The sequence below is a fragment of the Salmo trutta genome, chromosome 32 (assembly GCF_901001165.1).
Source record: "Salmo trutta chromosome 32, fSalTru1.1, whole genome shotgun sequence".
NCBI classification, from domain to species: domain Eukaryota; kingdom Metazoa; phylum Chordata; class Actinopteri; order Salmoniformes; family Salmonidae; genus Salmo; species Salmo trutta.
This window is the reverse complement of record NC_042988.1, coordinates 23,358,263-23,384,041: the sequence shown is the minus strand read 5'-3', so window position 1 is coordinate 23,384,041 and position 25,779 is coordinate 23,358,263. Positions and strand designations below refer to the sequence as shown.

The window sequence follows — 25,779 nt, the reverse complement described above, 5'->3', positions numbered from 1 at the left end:
TATAAATACATTTGATTTGATTTGAAATTTGATTTGATATGTGCAACCTTGGTATGCCCTCAAGCAAATTGAACACTTTCACCAGATATTCCACCTTGATATTCAGTAATACGAGACACTGTCACCAGATATTCCACCTTGATATTCAGTAATACGAGACACTGTCACAAGATATTCCACCTTGATATTCAGTAATACAAGACACTGTCACAAGATATTCCACCTTGATATTCAGTAATACAAGACACTGTCACCATATATTCCACCTTGATATTCAGTAATACAAGACACTGTCACCATATATTCCACCTTGATATTCAGTAACATGAGACACTGTCACCATATATTCCACCTTGATATTCAGTAACATGAGACACTGTCACCGGATGCCAAGTTGCCAACTCTTTCCAGAGCCCTTTTCATCCCCCATATAGCAGCAGTACAAACACAACCACGGCTCACAACACACACGCAAAATAAACCCTCAAAAATCTACAACCACCGTTTGATTTTATGCCAATCAGGGCACCTGTTTTCTTCCTCTGATTGTGCACCCCCCAGTCCTCAACAATCTAAACAAATAAGTGGTACAGTCTTAGAAAAAGAGGTACTATCTACAGCCAAAGAACCCCTTTGGAACCTTTTTGTAACCCTTGTTCTAAGAGTGGAGGGCCATTCTGTTGTCATGGAATAGAAGCTACACAAGGTGCCTTCTTTTTCTTCTGTCCTCTGTTCCTCCAGCTAAGGTGTACAGAGGTGAATGACTAGGATATAAAAGTGACGCTACATTCATCTGTATATAAATGATTGTCACATTGTGCAGTAAAACTGTAATACAATTACAATCAGATATGTCAGATAAGTTTGGAAAAAGGCACAGACGTTATGTACATACAGTGATCATGTGGTAAAACATATAAACACAGATTGAAATTATACAAATGTCTTCAGAAACAACCTAGTATATACACCGTTTTACAGGCAGTATCAAGCCATTGTAACACAAATTCCATTGGCTTGATGCAGAGTTCAAACGCTCTCAGCCCATTGATCAGAAATGTAGCAATAAATTATGAAAGGTGCTATGGCCTTGCAGAGTGCTTCTCTTCTCTATATGTGTATAGCGCTGTACATTTAAATAGAGCCACACTTTAGTGTATATATAATATTAACGCAAGTTCCCTCAGGTAACACTTCAGAGACAGTTATTTTACATTATAGGTAGCTTATCTCCAGTGAGGTGTTCTTCTCCACTGGCTCCTCTGGCAGTGGTTTGACACACCCATTTGTATGTCCATTATGCAGGGATGCTGGAGGCCCCAAGCTTGGGCCTTTCCCACCAATGTCACCAGCTTTGTCTTTCCTTTCTGGGGATGCCACATGCTCAGATGCCCCTGGAGCTGGCGCCTTGGGTGTTAACAGGGCCTGGGAACTCTCAGGATGTCCGTTCCCATTCTGGGCGATCCTACAGATCTCCGTCATCTCTGTGACGTCCTCCCTGTCTTCATCATCCTCTTCCTCCTCCTCATCTCGTACGACCCTCCTCAAGCTCTCTCGGGGCTTCAGCACCCTCCCTCTCACCTCCTGCTGCTGCTGGCGCTCTGTCAGGTCGTGGCTCTCCACCTTGCGTGAGGAGCGACACAGGGCCTTGCGGAAGCCCCGCTTAAAGTTTTCTGACAGGAAGCCGTAGACGATGGGGTTGGCGCAGCTGTTGGCGTAGCCCATTACCACAACAAAGTAGTAGAGGCCCGGGTACTCTGATGGCAGAGACACCAGCAGGTTGAGGATGTTGAGGGCGTAGAAGGGCAACCAGCAGAAGACGAACACGGCCACCACGATCACCACCATGCGCGTCACCTTGCGCTCCGACTTCCTGCGCTTGGTGGACGTGGCGTGGACCTTCTTGCCAGAGCTGCGGATCTTGAAGACAATGAGCAGGTAGCAGAGGCAGATGATGAGGAGTGGGCAGAAGAAACCCACTGTGGACGTGTAGATTATAAAAGCCGCCCGCCAAATGTCGGCTGGCCGAGGCCAGGAGATATTGCAGGTGCCGCCCGTCTTGTGGACGTTGGCGAAGATTACCACAGGCAGGACCACCAGGAAGGAGATGGCCCACACTGTGCCATTGACCACCTTGGCCACCTGGGGCCGCCGCCACCTGGAGGAGCGTATGGGATGGACCACTGCCAGGTAGCGGTCAATGCTCATGACGGTCAGGCAGAAGATGGAGGTGAACTGGTTGATGGAGTCCACGGTCATGACCAGGCGGCACATAAAGGAGCCAAATGGCCAAAACTGGAGGGTGTTCTGGACAGCCAGGAAGGGCAGGCCCAGCATGAAGAGCTCATCAGCGATGGCCAGGTTCAGGATGTAAATGTTAGTCACAGACTCCGTCTTGGAGTAGTGCAGCACAATGTGTATAACCAGGCTGTTGCCGCCCAGGCCGATGACACAGACGATGATGTAGATGAGTGGGATGAGGACCCCTGCTACACTGGGTCCTAATGGCATCTCTGGAATGTTGCTGGAGTTGATACAGTTGAGGAGGGTGTCATTGAGGAGGGTGTCATTGAGGAGGGTGTCGTTGCATAGTAGGAAAGACAGGGGGAGGTCGGGGTAAGGGCTGGGGACTGTGCTGTTCTCCCACATGTCCTCTGCCATCTCTGAGGGGGCGGTGAGCAGAAGTCCAGGCAGGAGAGATGGAGGAGTAGGGGGATGTCTGTCTGTCTCTCTCAACTCCCACCCATCTGTCCTGTGGAGAGACCAGAAAGACTTATTAAACTGAGGAGATCTTTCATATCTTATCTTTTATTGAGAAGCATCTGTAGCTCAATGGAGAGAAGGAGAGACACAAATTAAAAGGGACCTTAAAAGGGATGTGACAGACTTGACAGCGGCTTTATGTCTGTTATGCCTCTTATGGGCTCTTTCAGGGCCAAGGCACAATAGTAGCCAGACAATACGTGATTGAGGGTTTTCCAAACGGCTTTAATTGTGTTCTTGCACTTCATTCAGGTGAAAAACTTGTTTGGTAAATTCCCAGAAGCATGAGGTACATGAGAGAAGAAGACGTCAGTGTCTGGCTGTGTGAAAAGCTGCTGTTAAAACAAGTCTCAAGACAAATGAAGAGCTGGGGAAAACAATGAGAGTGGAAAATGAAACAAAACAAAAAAGAGCAGGTGGTGGAGGTTAAATTAAATGATAAGAAGGAAATTATGAAAAAGACACCCAAACGGGATGTCACTAGGTACGCAGCCCAGCATGAGTCAGACAGGAAATAATTAAGGCCAGACAAGGAGTGAGGGCATGGAGAGAAATTGACCAGATCGCAACACCTGTGTTTGGCTTCTCTTTGTGGCTATTGACCCCTCAGACAAATTAAACAGAGTGTGTTCCCACAAACAGTCACTGTTGGGGCTAATAATTTACATTTTATTGGTAACTAGGTACTCTGGTGCACCACAGACCACTGTGTGTAGCTCTTCTGACAACACACATGCTGTCATCGGTGTGTATGTACTTGTGTGAATGTAAATATGGAGTGTGTGTATGTGTGCACAGTTAATGTGAGACGGGAGAAAGCTCAGGTAAGCTCAAAGGCTTCGGAGGGCCCATTTCGTATCTAGCTGTGGAGTCGCAATGCCACGCTGGGTAAACATCCACTACTGATGACGTGTAGGGGTTCTGGAACAAATTAACACCTGGCTTTCTCTCTCTCTACCTCCTTCCATCATACTGTGTAGATCCCATGAAAACACAGACAGGAATGGCCCTGGATTCATCTCTTTATGCTAAGAAGCTGTAACAGCAATGTATATAGTTTTAAATCACTTGCAAAAATGTGACTTGTTTTTTTTTTATTAAAAAGAAGATGATGTATTGATTTAACATAATGACCTGGGTCAAGCAGGTCATCCTTTGTCCCTTGGACCTGGTCCTGTGTCATAGGTACCATCATCACAAGAGAGGTATTTGGTCAGCAACGGATGTACTGAACTACAAAGTGGACACACACATGAATTCTAGGAACTTCCCACTGGGCAAAAACTGATTGAATCAAGGTTGTTTCCATGTCATAAAAAATAAATGCATGTGATGATGTTAAATCAACGTGGAAAACGGATTGGATTTGCAAAACGTCATCAACGTAAGGGAATTTTGTATTTTTTTCCACCAAACTTTTAACGTAAATCCAATGTCATGGTGCAATTTTTTGTTGATTTCACGTTGACTTCACATTAGTTGACAATTCAACCAAATATACATAAAAAATAGTAGTTGAACAGACATCTGTACCAAGAGGGTTAGAACATGTCATATCTATCACCACAGTTTAATGTAATTCCATTTTGCATATTATCATGTTTTTCAAATCTATTCGTTTCTGTCCCATGAAATATGCATAATAATTTTTTCTGTTTTCGGAAATGTCATTTAATGAATTTCTTTCAGGAAAATCAAAACCCTACTTATAATTGCACAGACGTGAGCTGAGTGACGATCGTCAAAATGAGTAGACCAAGGTGCAGCGTGGTACGTGTTCATATTTCTATTTTTTATTAAACTCAGAACACGAAATCAAACCAACAAACAAAGAAAAAACGAACGACACGTTCTGCAGGCTTACTGAGCTGTACAAAATCAAGATCCCACAACTGAAGGTGGAAAAAAGGGCTGCCTAAGTATAATTCCTAATCAGAGACAACGATAGACGGCTGCCTCTGATTAGGAACCATACTCGGCTCATCACAAAGAAATAGAAAACATAGAATTGAACATAGAAATATAACACATAGAATGCCCACCCCATGTCACACCCTGACCTAACCAAACAAAGAAAAATGGCTCTCTCAGGTCAGGGCGTGACAGTACCCCCACCAAAGGTGCGGACTCCCGGCCGCAAACCTGAACCTATAGGGGAGGGTCCGGGTGGGCATCTACTCATGGTGGCGGCTCCGGTTCGGGGTGTAGCCCCCACTCTGCCCGCTAATCCCTTCGCTTTTGTGTCGCCGGAGGAACCAGACCGTGGATCATCGCCGGAAGCTCCGAACCGTGGATCGTCTCTGGATGAACCGGACCGTAGATCATCGCCGAAGACTCCGGACTGCGGACCGCCGCCGGAGACTCCGGACTGGGGAACGTCGCCGGAGGCTCCGGACTGTGGGCTGTCTCAGGAGGTTCCGGACAGGGGACCGTCGCTGCAGACTCCGTGCCATGGATCATCACTGCAGGCTCCGCGCCATGGATCATCACTGGAGGCTTTGTGCCATGGATCATCACTGGAGGCTCCGGGCCATGGAATATCACTGGAGGCTTCGTGCCATGGATCATCCCTACAGGCTCCGGGCCATGGATCATCCCTACAGGCTTCTTGCCATGGATTATCACTGGAGGCTTCGTGCCATGGATCATCACTACAGTCTCCGGGCCATGGATCATCACTGGAGGCTTTGTGCCATGGATCATCACTGGAGGCTTCTTGCCATGGATTATCACTGGAGGCTTCTTTCATGGAGCTGGAACCGGTCTCACCGGACTGGGGAGACGCACTGGAGACCGGGTGCGCAGAGCTGGCACAGGGTATACTGGGCCGTGGAGGCGCACTGGAGGTCTGGAGCTTAGGGCTGACACAACCCGTCCTGGCAGGATGCTTACTTTAGCCCGGCAAGGGTGGAGCGCTGGCACAGGACGAACTGGGCTGTGCAGGTGCACTGGCGACACAGTGCATAGAACTGGCGCAGGATATACTGGGCCGTGGAGGCGCACTGGAGGTCTGGAGCATATGGCTGGCACAACCCGTCCTGGCTGGATTCCCCCCGTAGCCCGGCAAGCGCGGGGAGTTGGAACAGGCCGCACTGGTTTGTGCTGGTGAACTGAGGGTGCCGTGCGTAGAGCTGGCGCAGGATAACCTGGGCCGAAAAGACGCACTGGAGACCAGGAACGCTGAGCCGGCACAATCCTTCTTGGCTTAATGCCAGCTCTAGCACGGCAACTGCGGGGAGCTTGAACAGAGCACACCGGGCAGTGGCTGCGCACTGGAGACACCATGCGCATCACCGCATAACACGGTGCCTGATCAGTCCTACTCTCCGCACAGTAAGCAAGGGGAGTTGGCTCAGGTCTCCACCCTGACTCTACCAATCTCCCCGTGTGCCCCCCCATTTTGTTTTTGGGGCTGCCTCTTGTGCTTGCCTCGTTGCCGTGCTAGTTCCTCTTCTCGTCGCCGCTCTGCTCTCACTGCCTCCACCTGTTCCCATGGGAGGCGATCCCATCCAGCTTGGAACTCCTCCCACGACCAGGATCCCTTTCCGTCCAGGATGTCTTCCCAGGTCCATTTCTCCCGACCACGCTGCTTGGTCCGTTGGTGGTGGGATCTTCTGTGACGATCATCAAAATGAGAAGACCAAGGTACAGCGTGGTACGTGTTCATATTTCTATTTTTTATTAAACTCAGAACATGAAATCAAACCAACAAACAAAGAAAAAATGAACGTCACGTTCTGCAGGCTTACTGAGCTGTACAAAAACAAGATCCCACAACTGAAGGTGGAAAAAAGGGCTGCCTAAGTATGATTCCTAATCAGAGACAACGATAGACAGCTGCCTCTGATTAGGAACCATACTCGGCTCAACACAAAGAAATAGAAAATATAGAATGGAACATAGAAATATAACACATAGAATGCCCACCCCATGTCACACCCTGACCTAACCAAACAGAGAAAAACGGCTCTTTCAGGTCAGGGCGTAACACTGAGCTCATTGATAGGGTTCATAAAACACTCCGACTGTTTCCTCAGTTCACTAAAAGGTTATCATCACTTCAAAATCTGGAAGCTGAGGTGAAGCAGATTCAAAGCAGGCTTTCCACCTCACTGATGCTCAGGTTCTGATCTGAGGGAACTACATGAAGAAAGACCAACTGTGAAAATGTACTGGCAAAGGAATGTGAGAGATAAACAGATGTTTTAGGGGTTGAAGAAAAATATTATACAGTATATACACAACATTAGGACAGACTGATCAGGTGAATACAGGTGAAAGCTGTGATCCTTATTGATGTCACTTGTTAAATCCACTTCAACGCTGCTGGGTTTTTCATGCTCAACAGTTTCCCGTGTGTATCAAGAATGGTCCACCACATAAAGGACATCCATCCACTTTCGACACCTTGTAGAGTCCATGCCCCGACGAATTGAGGCTGTTCGGAGGGCAAAAGGGGGGATGCAACTCAATATTCTGAAGGTGTTCTTAATGTTTTGTACACTCAGTGTATATTTCTTAAATGTTTCATTTTGACTAAGAGCATTTTCCTCCATTGCACAATTTCTATATTCTAAATTGTTTGATTATTTTCATGCGAGGTGCATACATTTACCATCCTCCAACATTGGTGCTGGTTTCCCCGAGCTGCGGAGACACCAGGGAGAAGGAATGCGTTGGGATTGCTGCCATAAATCAAACAGAACCAAATAAAGGGCACACATGACAGGCTAACAAGATCAGGCTCTGAAGTCTTCCGCTCCACATGGAGAAGAGAGGGAAGCCATTGCATTTATCTTTATACTTGGGTTATGAACATAACATTGTCACTAATGCCTGGATTTCCTTCAGTTATTAACATATTGTTAGTGGAATGGTCTTTGCACGATGGAACAGTTTTTCTCTGAAGGCTCTCTCTTATCTCCAGCATTTCTCTTCTCTGCACAGAGAAGAGCAGCTCAGGACCTGTGGGCAAGCCTTAAATTATTTTTTTAAAGACTATTACATTTACAAATTGGGGTTCTGAGCTGGTCAGGGTACCATTGGGAAGGCAGGAATATAGTATGAATGCAGAACACACACGTCTTTTAATCAATGTCATAATCTTTTACTGCCACTCGGGAGCCATTTGTCCAGCGAACAAATATTTCTGAATGAGTCTGGCCAGTCAGTGCGGCAGTGCGGAGCTGCCATGGGAAAAGAAACATAAAAGCTAAGTGACTACTTCAGAGCTGCATCCACGCAATCAGCCCTCTTAGCCAGATAAATTTTGTTCCATAGCTGGGAAGAACAGAATACACATGCCTCTTAAAGATGATCACTAATGCACATGATCATACATGGTTTATTGGGTGCACCCATCTAATACTGGGTCTAACCCCTCTTTGCCTCCAGAACAGCCTGAATTATTTGGGGCATGGAAACATTGCTCAATTGATATCGAGGGACCTAACGTGTGCCAGGAAAACATTCCCCATACCACACCACCGCCACCAGCATGTACCGTTGACAACAGGCAGGGTGAGGACATGGACTCATGCTGCTTACACCAAACCCTGGGATTTGTCGGAACAGGCAATGTTTTTCCACTCCTCAATGGTCCAGTGTTTGTGATAGCGTGCCCACTGGAGTCGCTTCGATTTTAGCTGAGGTGTGGAACCCGGTGTGGTTGTCTGCAAGGATTAACAAAATGTGCATTTCGAGATACACATCACTGTTGTACTGCACCTTTACTTGCCTGTTTGTGGCCCTTCTGTTAGCTTGCCATTCTCCTTTGACCTCTCATCAATGTGCTGTTTTTGCCCACAGGACTGCCGCTGACTGGATGTTTTTTGTGTGTCGCACCATTCTCAGTAAACCCTAGACAGTAAACCCTAAGTAAACCCATTCTCAGTAAACCCTAAAGCCCTGGAGGGCGGCTGTTTCTGAGATACTGGATCTGGCGCGCCTGGCACCGACGATCATACTTTAATAAAAAAATGTATTTCACCTTTACTTAACCTGGTAGGCCAGTTGAGAACAAGTTCTCATTTACAACTGCGACCTGGCCAAGATAAAGCAAAGTAGTGCGACACAAACAATAACACAGAGTTACACATGGAATAAACAAACATACAGTCAATAACACAATAGAAAAGTATATATACAGTGTGTGCAAATGAGGTAAGATGAGGGAGGTAAGGCAATAAATAGGCCATAGTGGCGAAATAATTACAATTTAGCAATTAAACACTGGAGTGATAGATGTTCAGAAGATGAATGGGCAAGTAGAGATACTGGGGAAAAGAGCAAAAAAAGAAATAACAGTATGGGGATGAGGTAGTTGGATGGGCTATTTACAGATGGGCTATGTACAGGTGCAGTGATCTGTGAGCTGCTCTGACAGCTGGTGCTTAAAGTTAGAGAGGGAGATATGAGTCTCCAGCTTAAGTGATTTTTGCAGAGAACTGGAAGGAAAGGCGGCCAAATGAGGAATTGGCTTTGGGGGTGACCAGTGAAATATACCTGTTGGAGCACGTGCTATGGGTGGGTGCTGCTATGGTGACCAGTGAGCTGAGATAAGGCGGGGCTTTAGCCAGCAAATACTTATAGATGACCTGGAGCCAGTGGGTTTGGCGACGAGTATGAAGCGAGGGCCAGCCAACGAGAACATACAGGTCGCAGTGGTGGGTAGTATATAGGGCTTTGGTGACAAAACGGATGGCACTGTGATAGACTGCATCCAATTTGCTGAGTAAAGTGTTGGAGGCTACTTTGTAAATGACATCGCCAAAGTCAAGGATCGGTAGGATAGTCAGTTTTACGAGGGTATGTTTGGAAGGACGAGTGAAGGATGCTTTGTTGCGAAATAGGAAGCCGATTCTAGATTTAGTTTTGGATTGGAGATGCTTAATGTGAGTCTGGAAGGAGAGTTTACAATCTAACCAGACACCTAGGTATTTGTAGTTGTCCACATATTCTAAGTCAGAACCGTCCAGAGTAGTGATGCTGGACGGGCAGGCGGGTGCGGGCAGCGATCGGTTGAAGTGCATGCATTTAGTTTTACTTGCATTTAAGAGCAGTTGGAGGCCAACTGCTCTATGGCATTGAAGCTCATCTGGAGGTTTGTTAACAGTGTCCAAAGAAGGCCAGAAGTATACAGAATGGTGTCATCTGCATAGAGGTGGATCAGAGAATCCCCAGCAGCAACATCATTGATGTATATAGAGAAAAGAGTCGGCCCGAGATTTGAACCCTGTGGCACCCCCCTAGAGACTGCCAGAGGTCCGGACAACAGGCCCTCCGATTTGACACACTGAACTCTGTCTGAGAAGTAGTTGGTGAACCAGGCGAGGCAGTCATTTGAGAAACCAAGGCTGTTTAGTCTGCCGATAAGTATGTGGTGATTGACAGAGTCAACAGCCTTGGCTAGGTCGATGAATACAGCTGCACAGTAATGTCTCTTATCGATGGCAGTTATAATATTGTTTAAGACCTTTAGCGTGGCTGAGGTGCACCCATGACCAGCTCGGAAACCAGATTTCATAGCGGAGAAGGTACGGTGGGATTCGAAATGGTCGGTGATCTGTTTGTTAAGGCATGGTAGGATAGATATAGGTCTATCACAGATTGGGTCTAGAGTGTCTCGCTCTTTGAAGAGGGGGATGACCGCGGCAGCTTTCCAATCTTTGTGGATCTCAGATGATACAAAGTAAGGTTGAACAGGCTAGTAATAGGGGCTGCAACAATTGCGGCGGATACGTTTAGAAAGAGAGGGTCCAGATTGTCTAGCCCAGCTGATTTGTAGGGGTCCAGATTTTGCAGCTCTTTCAGAACATCAGCTATCTGGATTTGGGTGAAGGAAAAATGGGGGAGGCTTGGGCAAGTTGCTGTGGGGGGTGCAGGGCTGTTGACCGGGGTAGGGGTAGCCAGGAGGAAAGCATGGCCAGCCGTAGAAAAATGCTTATTGAAATTCTCAATTTTCGTGGATTTATCGGTGGTGACAGTGTTTTCTAGCCTCAGTGCAGTGGGCAGCTGGGAGGAGGTGCTCTTATTCTCCATGGGCTTTACAGTGTCCCAGAACTTATTGGAGTTTGTGCTACAGGATGCAAATTTCTGTTTGAAAAAGCTAGCCTTTGCTTTCCTAACTGCCTGTGTATACTGGTTCCTAACTTCCCTGAAAAGTTGCATAATGCGGGGGCTATTCGATGCTAATGCAGTACGCCACAGGATGTTTTTTGTGCTGGTCAAGGGCAGTCAGGTCTGGAGTGAACCAAGGGCTATATCTGTTCCTGGTTCAACATTTTTTGAATGGGGCATGTTTATTTAAGATGGTGAGGAAATAACTTTTAAAGAATAACCAGGCATCCTCTACTTATGGAATGAGGTCAATATCCTTCCAGGATACCCGGGCCAGGTCGATTAGAAAGGCCTGCTCGCTGAGGTGTTTTAGGGAGCGTTTGACAGTGATGAGGAGTGGCAATGCAGGCAATGAGGCAGTGATCGCAGAGATCCTGGTTGAAGACAGCAGAGGTGTATTTGGAGGGCAGGTTGGTTAGGATGATATCTATGAGGGTGCCCGTGTTTACGGATTTGGGATTGTACCTGGTAGGTCCATTGATCATTTTTGTGAGATTGAGGGCATCAAGCTTAGATTGTAGGACGGCCAGGGTGTTAAGCATGTCCCAGTTTAGGTCACCTAACAGTAGGATCTTTGACGATAGTTGGGGGGCAATCAATTCCCATATGGTGCCCAGGGCACAGCTGGGGACAGAAGGTGGTCTATATTAAGCGGCAATGGTGAGAGACTTGTTTCTGGAAAGGTGGATTTTTAAAAGTAGAAGCTCAAATTGTTTGGGCACAGACCTGGATAGCGTGACAGAACTCTGCAGGCTATCTCTGTAGTAGATTGCAACTCCGCCCCCTTTGGCAGTTCTATCTTGTCAGAACATGTTGTAGTTAGGAATGGAAATTTCAGTGTTTTTTGGTGGCCTTCCTAAGCCAGGATTCAGACACGGCTAGGACATCCGGGTTGGCAGAATGTGCTAAAGCAGTGAATAAAACAAACTTAGGGAGGAGGCTTCTAATGTTAACATGCATGAAACCAAGGCTTTTACGGTTACAGAAGTCAACAAATGAGAGCGCATGGGGAATGGGAGTGGAGCTAGGCACTGCAGGGCCTGGATTAACCTCTACATCACCAGAGGAACAGAGGAGTAGTAGGATAAGGCTACGGCTAAAGGCTATAAAAACTGGAAGTCTAGTGCATTCGGAACAGAGAGTAAAAGGAGCAGGTTTCTGGGCACGGAAGAATAGATTCAAGGGATAATGTACAGACAAGGGTATGGTAGGATGTGAATGCAGTGGAGGTAAACCTAGGCATTGAGTGACGATGAGAGAGGTATTGTCTCTTGAGACACCATTTAAACCAGGTGAGGTCACCGAGTGTGTGGGCATATTGAGCAGGGCTGGAGGCTCTACAGTGAAATAAGAGAATAATCACTAACCAAAACAGCAAGTGACAAGGCATATTGACATTAGGGAGAGGCATGCGTAGCCGAGTGATCATGGGGTCTAGTGAGTAGCTAGGCGGGCTGGAGACACGGCGATTCAGACAGAAAGCGGGCCGGGGCTAGCAGGCTAGCAGAAGGGCCTTAAGGGGACGTCGCGACGGAAGAGTCAGTTGTAGCCCCCTCGGGCGGTTACGTCGGCAGACCAGTCATGATGGATTGGCAGGGCTCAGTGTAGTAAAAAGGTCTAGGCCAATTGGCAAAATAGGTATTGTAGCCCAAGAAAATTGGCTGATGGGCCTCTTCAGCTAACAGTCCGATATGCTCTAGACAGCTAGCGGGCCGTGGCTAGCAGGCTAGCAGATGGGCATTCAGGGGACGTCGCAACGGAGGAGCCTGTTGAAAACCCCCTCAGGCGGATTACGTCGGTAGACCAGTCGCGAAGGATCAGCGGGGCTCCGTATCGGCAGTAAAAGGGGTCCAGGCCAATTGGCAAAATAGGTATTGTAGCCCAAGGAGTGGCTGATGGACCTCTTTAGCTAGCTGGGAGATGGGCCTAGCATAGGCTAGCTCCAGACTAATTGGTGCTTGCTTTGAGACAGAGACGTTAGCCAGGAGTAGCCATTTGGATAGCAGCTAGCTAGCTGCAATGAACCAGGTGAAAAGCTTCAGAGCTTGTGGTAGGAATCCGGAGATGTGGGGAAAAAGGGTTCGGTATGGTCTGGGTTGAATCGTGCTGTGCAGACTGGCAGGAGTTGTCCAGGCTAAAGGTTAGCTGATGACCGCTAGCAGTGGCTAGTTGACTACTAGCTAGTAGCTAGTTAGCTGGCTAGCTTCTGTTGGGGGTTCTGGTTCTACAGTAAAGAAAATAGCAGATCCATACCACATTGGGTGAGGCGGGTTGCAGGAGAGTATGTTGGAGTTGAGGTTAAAAAATCTTTAAAAAATATATACAAAATATATGCGAAGAAAATGCGAAGGAAAAAGATGACACGACAGGACGAAGACAAAGACGCCTGACTGCTACGCCATCTTGAAATGATACCATGCTCAAAGTTGCTTAGATCACTAGTTTTTCCCATTCTAACTTTCAGTCGAACAGTAACTGAATGCCTCGATGCCTGTCTGCATGGTTTATATAGCAAGCCATGGCCACGTGACCATTTTAGTGAATGGGGTGGTGTACCTAATAAACTGGCAACTGAGTGTATTTTTTTGGTTTGTTTCCATAGGCGCTTTCATTTCACTGTCATGAGAATATGTTGCTATGGCAAGGTTATTGAGGGACAGGGAGTGCTCTCGTTTTCTTGGGCATGATATAAATGGGACGACAACAAAAACAAAAAACAACAGTAATCCAATGTTTTTGACAACTGCCACCCAGTCCTGCTCTTGGCTTCGTCATGCTCTTTGATACAGGTGTCACAGCCTTTGATGCCAGTCTATTTTGATGCTCTTCGATTGGTCGAGGGCCTTGACTCAATGCTGAGCACTTTCTGTCATTTCTCCTCTTTGCCCATTGGAGATAATGGATACAACATGAAGTTCGTAGAGATAAAGATCCCTTAATTAATCATTTATAAACAGTTTAAAAAGAGTTTACTTACCATTTATTAATCATTGTTCCTACATTTGTAAATGTCAATAAGCAATCTCTAAGTAGTATTTTATGCATTTATAAACACTATTTAAAATTATTTATTTGATAATAAATAAGGTGTTTGATCATAGTATGTTCACAATTTGTAAATTATTAATAATGTTCTACTATTGTACTTATAAAACAGTTATAAAGAAATTATTATTAACTCATAAGATGATTTATAAGGCATTTGTTAATGGCTGACTAATGGTTTGATATTTATAAATGTATTTATATATAGTGCCTTCAGAAAGTATTCACACCCCTTGACTTTTTCCACATTTTGTTGTGTTACAGACTGAATTAAAAATGGATTAAATTCAGATTTCTTTTCACTGGCCTACACACAATACCCCATAATGTCAAAGTGGAATTATGTTTTTAGACATTTTTACAAATTAATTACAAATGAAAAGCTGCAATGTCTTCAGTCAAAATGTATTCAACCCCTTTGTTATGGTAAGCCTAAATAAGTTCAGGAGTAAACATGTGCTTAACAAGTCACATAAGTTGCATGGACTCACTCTGTGTACAATAATAGTGTTTACCATGATATTTGAATGACTACTGCATCTGTCTACCCCACACATATAATCATCTTTAAGGTCCAGTAGCAGTGGGTGGGTAAAATCCCTGGGGAAGCCAAGCCAGAAAAAAAGGCATATTACAACCTATGTGTTGTGATAATTGCATTGTTTGCTCTATAACCTGTTAGTTCATACAGTATGCCTTGAGGCCGTGATATATACGCCTAAGACCTAGACAATAAGAGGACACAGTGGCAGAATAAATTCAACCCAACTTTTGTTTCATCACAAAACCGGAGAGCAACCTCTGTCCGGTGAAGTCCACAAAGCATATTGCGTGTAGTGACAACTAAAAGATACCAAAAATGATTTAATCCAATCAATGTAACCTAAATATGATGTGGCTGTCCATGGTTCTGATTTATGTGTGTGTGTTGATTCACCCTACTTGTAGAGAAATGCCAATGCTATCCTCCTCTCTTTCATGTTGACGAAACGTCTATGTCCTAGGCAAACTGGCTAAAATGCTTGCTCGCTAGCCTAATTTCCTTTCATGGACCATGTTAGCTAGTTAACATTAACCTTCTACATCTAGCTACATATTGAGCTTCCATCCTCACAGGCAGGGGGCACAATGTATGAATTTATGATTGGATCAGGATCTCCGTTATAATCATTGGCCAGTATGGAGATTTAGGTTAAGCCACAAGTCCAAATCCTTATCTCCATCCATGGCTAATTTAGGAATGGGACAATTTTAGCTAGCTAGTTAGCCACCGGAGGACAACAACACAATGTGATGCAACAATTCAAGTTGTTTCTGTTAATTACGTATTGCTCTCGATGTGATTTGAGTGAAGCCAAATCTAAATTGGCTTCTCTTGACACTTTGTTTTGGTGCGCCAGGACCATTCACAGTTGCGCTCACTCAGTTTAGCTCAACACTGATTGGCTATTATTTTATACTTTTTTATCAAGAGAGGTCAAATTCTGTCTTCCTTTGCATTCAACGCTACAGGAGGCAACAATGTCATACACTTTTTGACCAGACAGAATCGGATAGATGGCCTACTGTCATGTCCTGACCATAGAGAGCTTGTATTTTTCTATGATAGAGTAGGTCAGAGCGTGACTGGGGGGTTTTGTCTAGTTTATTTATTTCTATGTTTGGTTCTAGTTTCTTTTTTCTATGTTGGGTTTTTTGTCTAGTTTAAATTATCTATGTTGTGTTCTAGGTTATTTTTTCTAGGTTGGGGTTTTCAAATGATTCCCAATTAGAGGCAGCTGGTCATCGTTGTCTCTAATTGGGTATCATATTTAAATTGTTGTTTTTCCCACTAGTGTTTGTGGGAGATTATTTTGAGTTTATGCATGTAGCACCTCTTCATCACGGTTTGTTGTTTTTGTTTATAGTTTATTGTCTGTCTTGCATAGTTTCACATAGAAATAAAGATGTGGAACGATACGCGCGCTGCGCCTTGGTCTCGTTCATACGACAACCGTGACAGAATCTCCCACCACCAAAGGACCAAGCAGCGTGCCCAGGAGGAGCAGGGATCCTGGGCCCGGGAGAGAAGAGAGTGGAGGACATCCTGGACCTGGGAGGAGGTAATGGCAGGGGACAAGACCCTGCTATGAAAGCAGGCGGAGACAGCGAGAGAGGAACGGCGACAATACGAGGAACTAGCACGGCAACGACGGAAGCCTGAAAGGCAGTTTTGGGGGGGCACACGGGGAGATTGGCGGAGTCAGGGTTGAGACCTGAGCCAACTCCCCGTGCTTACCGTGGGGAGCATGTGACCAGTCAGGCACCGTGTTATGCGGTGATGAGCACTGTATCTCAGTGCGCATTCATAGCCCGGTGCGCACTCTGCCTGTGCCCTGCATTTGCCGGGCTAAAGTGAGCATTCAGCCAGGACGGGTTGTGCCAGCTCAGCTCTCCTGGTCTCCGGTGCGTCTCCTCGGTCCAGGATATCCTGCACCAGCTCTACGCACTGTGTCGCCAGTGCGCCTTCACAGCCCAGTGCGTCCTGTGCCAGCGCCACGCACTTGCCGGGCTAAAGTGAGCATTCAGCCAGGACGGGTTGTGCCAGCTCTATAGTCCAGACCTCCAGTGCGCCTTCACGGTCCAGCATATCCTGCACCGGTTCTACGCACCAGGTCTCCAGTGCGCCTCCACAGCCCAGTACATCCTGTGCCCCCTCCACGCACTCTCTCTGAAGTGCATGTCCTCAGTCAGATACGTCCTGTGCCTGCTCCCCGCACTCTCCCTGAAGTGCGTGTCCTCGTCAGGTATGTCCTATGCCTCCTCTTCGCACTCTCCCTGAGGTGCGTGTCACTAGTCCGGTGCCACCTGTTCCGGTCCCACGCATCAGGCCTCCAGTGCACCTCCCCAGTCTAGTACTTCCTGTGCCTGCTCCTCGCACTCGCCCTGAAGTGCGTGTCACCAGTCTGGTGCCACCTGTCCCTGCTCCACGCACTAGGCTTCCAGTGCGCCTGCCCAGTCCGGCGACAGTCTCCAGTCCAGAGCTTCCGGCGACAGTCTCCAGTCCAGAGCTTCCGGCGACAGTCTCCAGTCCAGAGCTTCCGGCGACAGTCTCCAGTCCAGAGCTTCCGGCGACAGTTCCCAGTCCAGAGCTTCCGGCGACAGTTCCCAGTCCAGAGCTTCCGGCGACAGTTCCCAGTCCAGAGCTTCCGGTGACGGTCCACAGTTCGGAACCTCTGACGACGGTCCACAGTCCGGAACATCCGACGACGGTCCACAGTCCGGAACCTCCGACAACGGTCCACTGTTCGGAACCTCCGACGACGGTCCACAGTCCGGAACCTCCGACGACGGTCCACGGCCCGGAACCTCCAACGATGGTCCACGGCCCGGAGCCTCCTGAGACGGGCCCGCGGTCCGGAACCTCCAGCTACAGCCCGCGGTCCGGAGCCTCCAGCGACAGCCCGCGGTCCGGAGCCTCCAGCGACAGCCCGCGGTCCGGAGCCTCCACCGATGCTGGCGGGTTTGCAGGATGAGAAGGTTCTTCATCCTTCACCAAAGCCACCACCAACACTAGACACCCCCCCTAACCCTCCCTTTTGGTTTCAGGTTTTGCGGCCGGAGTCCGCACCTTTGGGGGGGTACTGTCACGTCCTGACCATAGAGAGCTTGTATTTTTCTATGGTAGAGTAGGTCAGGGCGTGACTGGGGGGTTTTGTCTAGTTTATTTATTTCTATGTTTGGTTCTAGTTTCTTTTTTCTATGTTGGGTTTTTGTCTAGTTTAAATTTTCTATGTTGTGTTCTAGGTTATTTTTTTCTAGGTTGGGGTTTTTGTATGATTCCCAATTAGAGGCAGCTGGTCATCGTTGTCTCTAATTGGAGATCATATTTAAGATGTGGTGTTTTCCACTAGTGTTTGTGGGAGATTATTTTGAGTTTATGCATGTAGCACCTCTTTGTCACGGTTTGTTGTTTTTGTTTATAGTTTGTCTGTCTTGCATAGTTTCACATAGAAATAAAGATGTGGAACGATATGCACGCTGTGCCTTGGTCTCGTTCATATGACAACCGTGACACCTACACATACAGAGACAGAGGGGTGCTGTTTCACTTGCTAAGATGCTTTCTCCGGTGAAAGATATTCAGCCTCTTGCGAACTGAAGGAAAATTATAAAACACAGAGAGACGAAAGATAAGTTATTTTATGTTTTTTTTCTAGGTACATTTTTTAGGGAAGCCAATGGTAAGGTCCTTCAGTCGAGCAGTGAATTTCAAACACAGATTCTACCACAAAGACCAGGAAGGTTTTCCAATGCCTCACAAAGAAGGACACTTATTGATAGATGGGGGGGGAGCAGATATTGAATATCCCTTTGAGCATGGTGAAGTTATTAGTTACACTTTGGATAGTGTATCAATACACCCAGTCACTTCCTAACTCAGTTGCTGAAGAGTAAGGAAACCGCTCAGGGATTTCACTATGAGGCCAATGGTGACTTTAAAACAGGTACAGAGTTTAATGGCTGTGATAGAAGAAAACTGAGGATGGATGAACAACATTGTAGTTAATCCACAATACTAACCTAACTGACAGAGTGAAAAGAAGAAAGCCGGTATGGAATAAAAAAAATGACATAACATACATCCTGTTTGCAACAAGGCACTAAAGTAATACTGCTAAACATGTGGCAAAGCAATTCACTTTTTGTCCTGATTAAAAAGTGTTATGTTTGGGGCAAATCCAATACAACACATTACACATTACATCACTCTCCATAGTATAGTGATGGCTGCACCATGTTATGGGTATGCTTGTAATTGTTAAGGACTAGAGGAAAACCTGGTTCAGTCTGCTTTCCACCAAGCACTGGGAGATTAATTCACCTTTCAGCATGACAATAACCTTTAACAAAAGGCCAAATCTACACTGTAGTTACTTACAAAGAAGACAGTGAATGTTCCTGAGTTACAGATTTTACCTAAATCTACTTGAAAATCTACGGCAAGACCTGAAAATGGTTGTCTGGCAACAATCAACAACCAATTTGACAGAGCTTGAAGAATTTTGAAAAGAATAATAGGCAAATGTTTCACAATCAAGGTGTGGAAAGCTCTTAGAGATTTACCCAGAAAGACTCACAGCTGTAATCGCTGCCAAAGGTGCTTCTATAAAGTATTGGCTCAGGGGTGGGAATACTCAAGTAAATGAGCTATTTCTGTATTTCATTTTCAATAAATTTGCTAATATTTAAAAAAAACATGTTTTCACTTTGTATTTATGGCGTATTGTGTGTAGATGGGTGAGAAAAAATATCAATTTAGTCAATTTTGAATTCAGGCTGTAACACATATAAATGTGGATTAAGTCAAGGGGTATGAATACTTTCTGAAGGCACTGTATATCATGAATGGGATATTTAGGAATTCTTAATGACTGCATTTATAAATGTGAGTAGGTCTACATGCACTTATAAATACCTCAGATGATGATTAATGTAGTTGCTTAGAAACCATTTATTAATTATTAATCAACCATTTTGCAGCTCCTAATCTAAAGTGTGCACTATATATAGCTACTTTTATAAATGTTTCATAAATGACTTGTCACTCCCCAAAAGCTGACCACATTTGTAGATAGTACCTGGCGCTCCACCAATGGCTTAAAATAACCTAAAACAAGCAACGGTAAAAGAAGAAGTACACAATTTTTTAAATTAAAAACAGAGTATCTCCAGAATACATTTTAATGCATGAACTTGCTTGAATAATTTCAGTTACATATTTCATAAGCTTCATAACTGCAGTCATTAACAAAGGCCTGATCAATCACAAGTGATCATCAACTTGGGTAACTTGCAGTTGAACCAGAAGCATACGCACAGTGTTATATGGCTGCTGAACACTAGACTAGCCGGTCTCTTTCTAAGAATCTCAGATAAATTGGTGAAAATAGCGTTCCATGGTAATGAAGACTCTCAGCTGTTATTTGGTCCCACTAACTAAATGACTAGATGTAGAACACCCTCCTTTGCTACCTGGAAGGTATAATCACCGCTTCCTTGAACTGTTATTTTCTGTTATTTTTGCCTGCTGACATTTGCAGATAACACTTTTTGCACGCTTTGACCCTCTAGGGAACACAAAAAATCTCTGAAAAAAAGAGAGGGGCCATTCAGTTTTTAATTAAGTATCAGTCCCATTTTTTTTACCCAATCTAATCTTGCCCTTCAAACGGAAAGCAATCTCAAAGATTCTTGTCTCATAAATGTCAATCTTGTTTTTCCATGTCGTGCCACTGTCAGAGTCAATAAAAGCTGATGATTTAGAGGCCACATTGTTTGAAGAAATAAGGGAACTGAACACAATAATGTATCTATCAGTACAGAAAGACTTCAGTGTCCCTGAAATGTAGCATACAGCTAACCATTTTTACCAATCAGAAAGCATTCAAGCACAAATTGGCCAAAAGATTCTCCTGATAGATAGGTGATCACAGCACACTAACTAATCCAACTAGCGCTTGCATCACTCCTAACATATAGTACTAGGTTAACGTTTTGGCACTTAATCTGTTTTTACTGTAAAATATATTACATAAAAGATGAATAAATAAATAATCACACTTGTGAGGTAAAGCATAGCTGCTGTGACAAGTTGTCTAGATAGTTGTTGGCAAAGATAACCTGTAAAATAAACAAAGCCCTAGCAGACAGGCCTCTTGATAAAAGCCTTGTTTTACCTGTATGCGCCAATCAGTTAATTAGTCGGTATGGGAAACACTACTTAGATTGCCAATAAATCCATTCCTTCAGACAGGGCCAACTCCGCCCACAACACCCCTCACATAGCCTGGTTTTCCAGTCTGTTTGTGCTTGAGCCAACTCCTCTCTTGTTGTCATGCCAAACTTTAGGTGGCTACAGCACAAAGAGCATGGGACCAGGCTATCTCACACATTCTTATGAAATAATGATCAGATATGCTAAACAACATGCAAAACTAAAGCAACCTAACAAAAATCTAAACTAAACACTCATGGAGCCCTAAAATCAGTTGGCATGTGTCATACAGATTCAGTGCCATGTTAGTAACTGAATAATATGCAGCCAAAGGTATGGGTCAAAGTCAAGTATCATCATACAGTTGTAGGATCTTAATTTGATCACCCTGTTGCAGGAGAACTGCAATGCAGGAAATGTTTTACTTGTAGTGTATTTGAGGTTTAAAAATACTTTTACATTTTGTAATTTCCACTTTGAAACTTCAAACTTGATTTTCCCTATGACAAATGTATCAATCAACCCATATAAAAATGTCCATTAACTATAATCCACATGATAATCCACATTTCTTTTTGCTGCAGGATTACTTTCCTGCTGTAGCAAACTGGCTCAAATGAAGATCCTACATCTGTACATAACCACCATGTATGGCTTGGACACACCATTTGAATCAGTCTCCTTCAGTGTTGAACGCAAACAGGACCACGTGAGAACCAAGGTCAATGTCATTGCCATGCAAAGATGTTTACATACGTTATCTGCTTCCATATTTCTGCCTTCATCTAAAAATCCCATCCCAACAGTTACAGAACTAAGGCACTGCTCTACTGACAACTCATAATATACACTCTTAGGAAAAAACGATGCTATCTAGAACCTAAAAGGGTTCTTCGGCTGTCCCCATAGGTGAATCCTTTGACGAACCCTTTTTGGTTCCAGGTACAACCCTTTTGGGTTACATGTAGAACACTTTCCATGGAAACCAAAATAGTTCTACCTTGACCAAAAAACAGTTCTACCTGGAACTGAAAATGGTTCTCCTATGGGGACAGCCAAGGAACCCCTTTGGAACCCTTTTTTTTCTAACAGTGTAGTCTCAAGATGATGTCTTAATAAAAGCCATTCATTGTTTTCTAATTACAACAAACATCATTGGACCATCTACAGAACTTCCTAACATTGTGTGTTTGTACTGTATGGACTGTAAATGCCACATGACCACACATACTGAGTGTGCATGTGTGTGGGAGGTGCCAGATTCAATGGGTGGGGAAGTGTTTGTGTGTTTGTGTGTGTGTGTGTGTGTGTGTGTGTGTGTGTGTGTGTGTGTGTGTGTGTGTGTGTGTGTGTGTGTGTGTGTGTGTGTGTGTGTGTGTGGGAAAGCTGCTGGGATCCCAGATAATCCATCTGAGCGAGGTCCTACCCACATATTGAAATCTGCCAAGAGGCCTTGAATAAATGAAAGAGTGATGATCCAGCATGTCTATAAATTAATTTTGGATGATTTATTAATGTTATTATTTTTAACCTAATCCTGTGGGTGTTGTTCTACGGGGTATAGCTCTTCAGGGCTTGCTGACTCATATACTGTCCCTCCAGAGCTACGGACAGACAGATGGAACTCATCATGCTCATTGGTGAATCTGCTCTCCTATGATCTTTAACTTTAACTGAGCTCTAGTTTTTTTTTCTTTTGATCGCCCCCGGGCCCTCTGTCCCAGATTTTCCACCAATCGCCCAGACTGAGTGCTAAAAACATCCTCAGATTGCCTCAACTCTGTGCTCTGTCCATCTAATCGTCCATCAATCTCCAGCAGACATTAGCTCCCAGCATCTTTCTTATCAAAACTAAAGAAGTAAAAAATAAATATTCTTTTTTGTCTTTTTCAGCTGGTGGGAGGAGGTGAGCAGAGGGGTGAGGGGTGTTTGGAGTGGGCATGGTCTGCAATAACACCTTGCCTCTCTGTATTTTACACCTAGGGAATGTTGGCGAGACTGTGATAAACAGCACGCGTCTAGCAACCCAAAGGGTGCGAGTTCGAATCTCATCACGGACAACTTCAGCATTTTAGTTAATTTGCAACTTTTCAACTACTTACTACTTTTTATCTACTTTGCAACTACTTAGCATGTTAGCTAACCCTAACCCTAACCTTATAACCCTTTTAGCTAACCCTTCCCCTAACCCTAAGCTTAACCATTTTAACTAAACCTTCCCTTAAATCTTACCTTACCCTATAACCTAACTCCTAAACTTAACCCTAACCTTAACCATAACCCCTAAACTAGTTAATGTTAGCTAGCTAGCTATTGTTAGCCACCTAGCTAGAATTTGTAACAGATCATATGTTATGCAAATTCGTAACATATGGTAAGTTTGCAAATTTGTAACATATAATATGAATCAGATTTCATAACATATCATACGAAATGGGTGATGGAAATCCACAAATTAATACATACCATACAAAACGTAACATATCATACTAAATGATGTGTCTTGGGTTTACAAACAGAATAATACGAAATGCTCTGAGACCAGGTTGCGTTAATCCTTGCCCATTCACCCTTGGAATGGCACACATACACAATCCATGTCTCCATTGTCGCAAGGATTAAAAATCCTTCTTTAACCTGTCTCCTACCCTTCATCTACACTGATTGAAGTGGATTTAACAAGTGACATTAATAAGGGATCATAGCTTTCACCTGGATTCACCTGGTCATTCTATGTCATGGAAAGAGCGGGTGTTCTTAATGTTTTAATGTACACTCAGTGTATATTGCTCTAGTAATAGACTAAACAAAAACCATTCAAAAAAAATCTTACCTTTCACTTTTGCAAACACGTTTTTTCGGCAAGTATCCACAGCTGGGTGATTAAATAATGGTGAAGTTGTGCTTTCTCTTGAGAAAATACCCCCAAAAATGTTACTTGCAAATGATAGGGTACACAATTGTTCTTTCTTTAGTGTGTCCGATAGAAAATAAATAAATGAAAACAGAATGAACTTTCTTTTACGCGCACTTCCACCTGACTGTTCACAGTCCGAGAGGTAGCCTGCACTGAAAGCCACCAACATTACATTAGGCTACTCGTTGCACCATCACTCGCTTGTAACTAGGTAACGGGTCTTCTGCTCGCAGGCGCCCCAGAGAGAAAAGTAGGAGGTGTTGAAATAAATTACTGTGTGTTTGTGTGTGTGAGAGAGAGAGAGAGAGAGATGGGGGGCTTTGGGGATTCTACTCTTTGAATTACATCTAGAGTCACTTGGACATTGCACTCCACCAGTCTCTGCCCACTTAATCTGTAGCCTGGTGTATGCCCTCTTGATAATAACCGAAGTATGCTGTTGTTAACATAGAAGGTGTGGTGATCTTTTTCCAAAGGGAGGATAAATGTTCCAGCACATTAATCAGTCACATACGTTTATAGCATGAGAACATCTAATAAGTACTGGTTTATAATGGCACAATAGAACCTATTGGACCACAAATATCTTCCTCCTATACAGAGAATATGTTTGACAAGACCACCAGTTAAAACAGAGGCGCTAATGCTGGCAGTTAGAAACAAATCTATATCTTGCTTTTCTCCTGTTAGTTTGCTGTCGTACGGACAATTCCAGTGCTCTCTCTCTCAGGCAAATCACTCTATCCTCACCAGGAATCCACTCAGCTGCTGTACATTTCTGTGAAGAGCCACTATAATAGAAGTCAGAAACCAGGAACATTTGGCCGAGACTGCAGGCTTAAGAATAGCTCCATCGGCAGAGAGCCCAGTGGGCCTGTCTAAATTGTGTTTTCTGCACAAAATGGGCATTACCTGGCTTATAATGGGGGCCTCAAGGGAAAAAATGGGCTGGTGTGGGGGCCTCAAAGAACAAAACAAGCCAATGTGTTATAAATGTCTGGGATGATTTCTGTTCTCAGTCCGTCCCTGTCCATCGGCCATTAAGAGTGGTCAGTCAGCTAATTCGGGGATTCCCTCCCTGATGCATATCCCCAGTGGCAGCAAATCTCTGTACATTACAGAGATATTGCGACAGGGAAAGACCTCCCCCACAATGCCTGAAAGGTCACCCATCTCTCTCCTGCCTCCATCATTAGAAAAAATTCTGGTTGTAAATGATAAACCAGCAGTCCCCTTTAGCCCATTGGAGTAGCTAAGCAGGTGAATTAAAAACCGAAGCAACCAAACCAAAGTTACTGCACACGTCACCACTTCCTGTGTTCCCCATCTTTTCTCCCAGAGCCCAAATGTCTGCTGAGGACACTGCATCCTCAGTTACACATCATGTGTCCTAATTAGATTTCTTCACTCAAAAGGGTGATTGTGTCACAGGATCCAACGAAAGTGGCGCCCCTCCTCGGTCGGGCGGCGCTCGGCGGTCGTCGTCGCCGGCCTATTAGCTGCCACCGATCATTGTTTCTGTGTCGTTTAGTTTTGTCTGTCTGTTCCGCACCTGTTTTGTGTATGTCATTAGTGGGGACTTATTTAATGTGTGTTTTCAGTTGGGATTTTGTGCGGGATTGTTTATTGTCCACTCAGGACGGTGGGCCGTGTGAATATATTTACTTCGCTGGTTGTATTTTGGATGCTTTTGTATTTTTTGTATTTTGTGCTGGCTGACGATATACTTTACCTCTGCTCTCTGCGCCTGACTCCAACCACCACTCCTAGAAACTGTGACAGATTGACATTCTGTGCATGAGGAGATGATCCAAAGCAAGCTGTTCAGTGTTCTCAGGACCATGGAAGTTGTGGTTAAGGTATGAAATGGAGTAGTGAGCTGTGTGTAGGAGTGTGTACTTTATAGAACTTTATAGAACAGAATTCTAGACCCGTTTTCTATCTTTTCCTCTTCCTTTCAGCTGAAGAGACGCAATCGCTGGCTCACCTCTAAACATTAGGCAGCCTTGAATGACACACACAGACGCACTCGGACACAAACGTATGCACACACGTACGCACACACTATCACGCTCTACCTCATTTTCTCAAGGCAATCATAACTTTGTGCAAAAAGCTTCCTGCGTAATGCAGCAAAACATTTTCAATTTGTCTCAGAGCAATGTCAATGTTCTCCCCC

The 25,779-nt window shown here is 44.8% G+C and overlaps 1 protein-coding gene across 1 annotated transcript; it reads right to left on the bottom strand.

Moving 5' to 3' along the window:
* On the bottom strand, positions 1 to 23,782 carry LOC115171461 (somatostatin receptor type 5-like). The gene is made up of 2 exons (XM_029728287.1): positions 23,517 to 23,782; positions 1 to 2,752 (listed from the first exon to the last, which is right to left on the bottom strand). Exon 2 carries the CDS (start codon positions 2,659 to 2,661, stop codon positions 1,216 to 1,218), a length of 1,446 nt encoding a protein of 481 aa, XP_029584147.1. The 5' UTR covers positions 2,662 to 2,752; positions 23,517 to 23,782; the 3' UTR covers positions 1 to 1,215.
* Between the last annotated feature and the right edge of the window lie 1,997 nt (positions 23,783 to 25,779).

What these genes read in the sequence shown, in the direction of transcription:
- LOC115171461 (XM_029728287.1), bottom strand. Translation starts at nt 2,661, where the DNA reads ATGGCAGAGGACATGTGGGAGAACAGCACAGTCCCCAGCCCTTACCCC.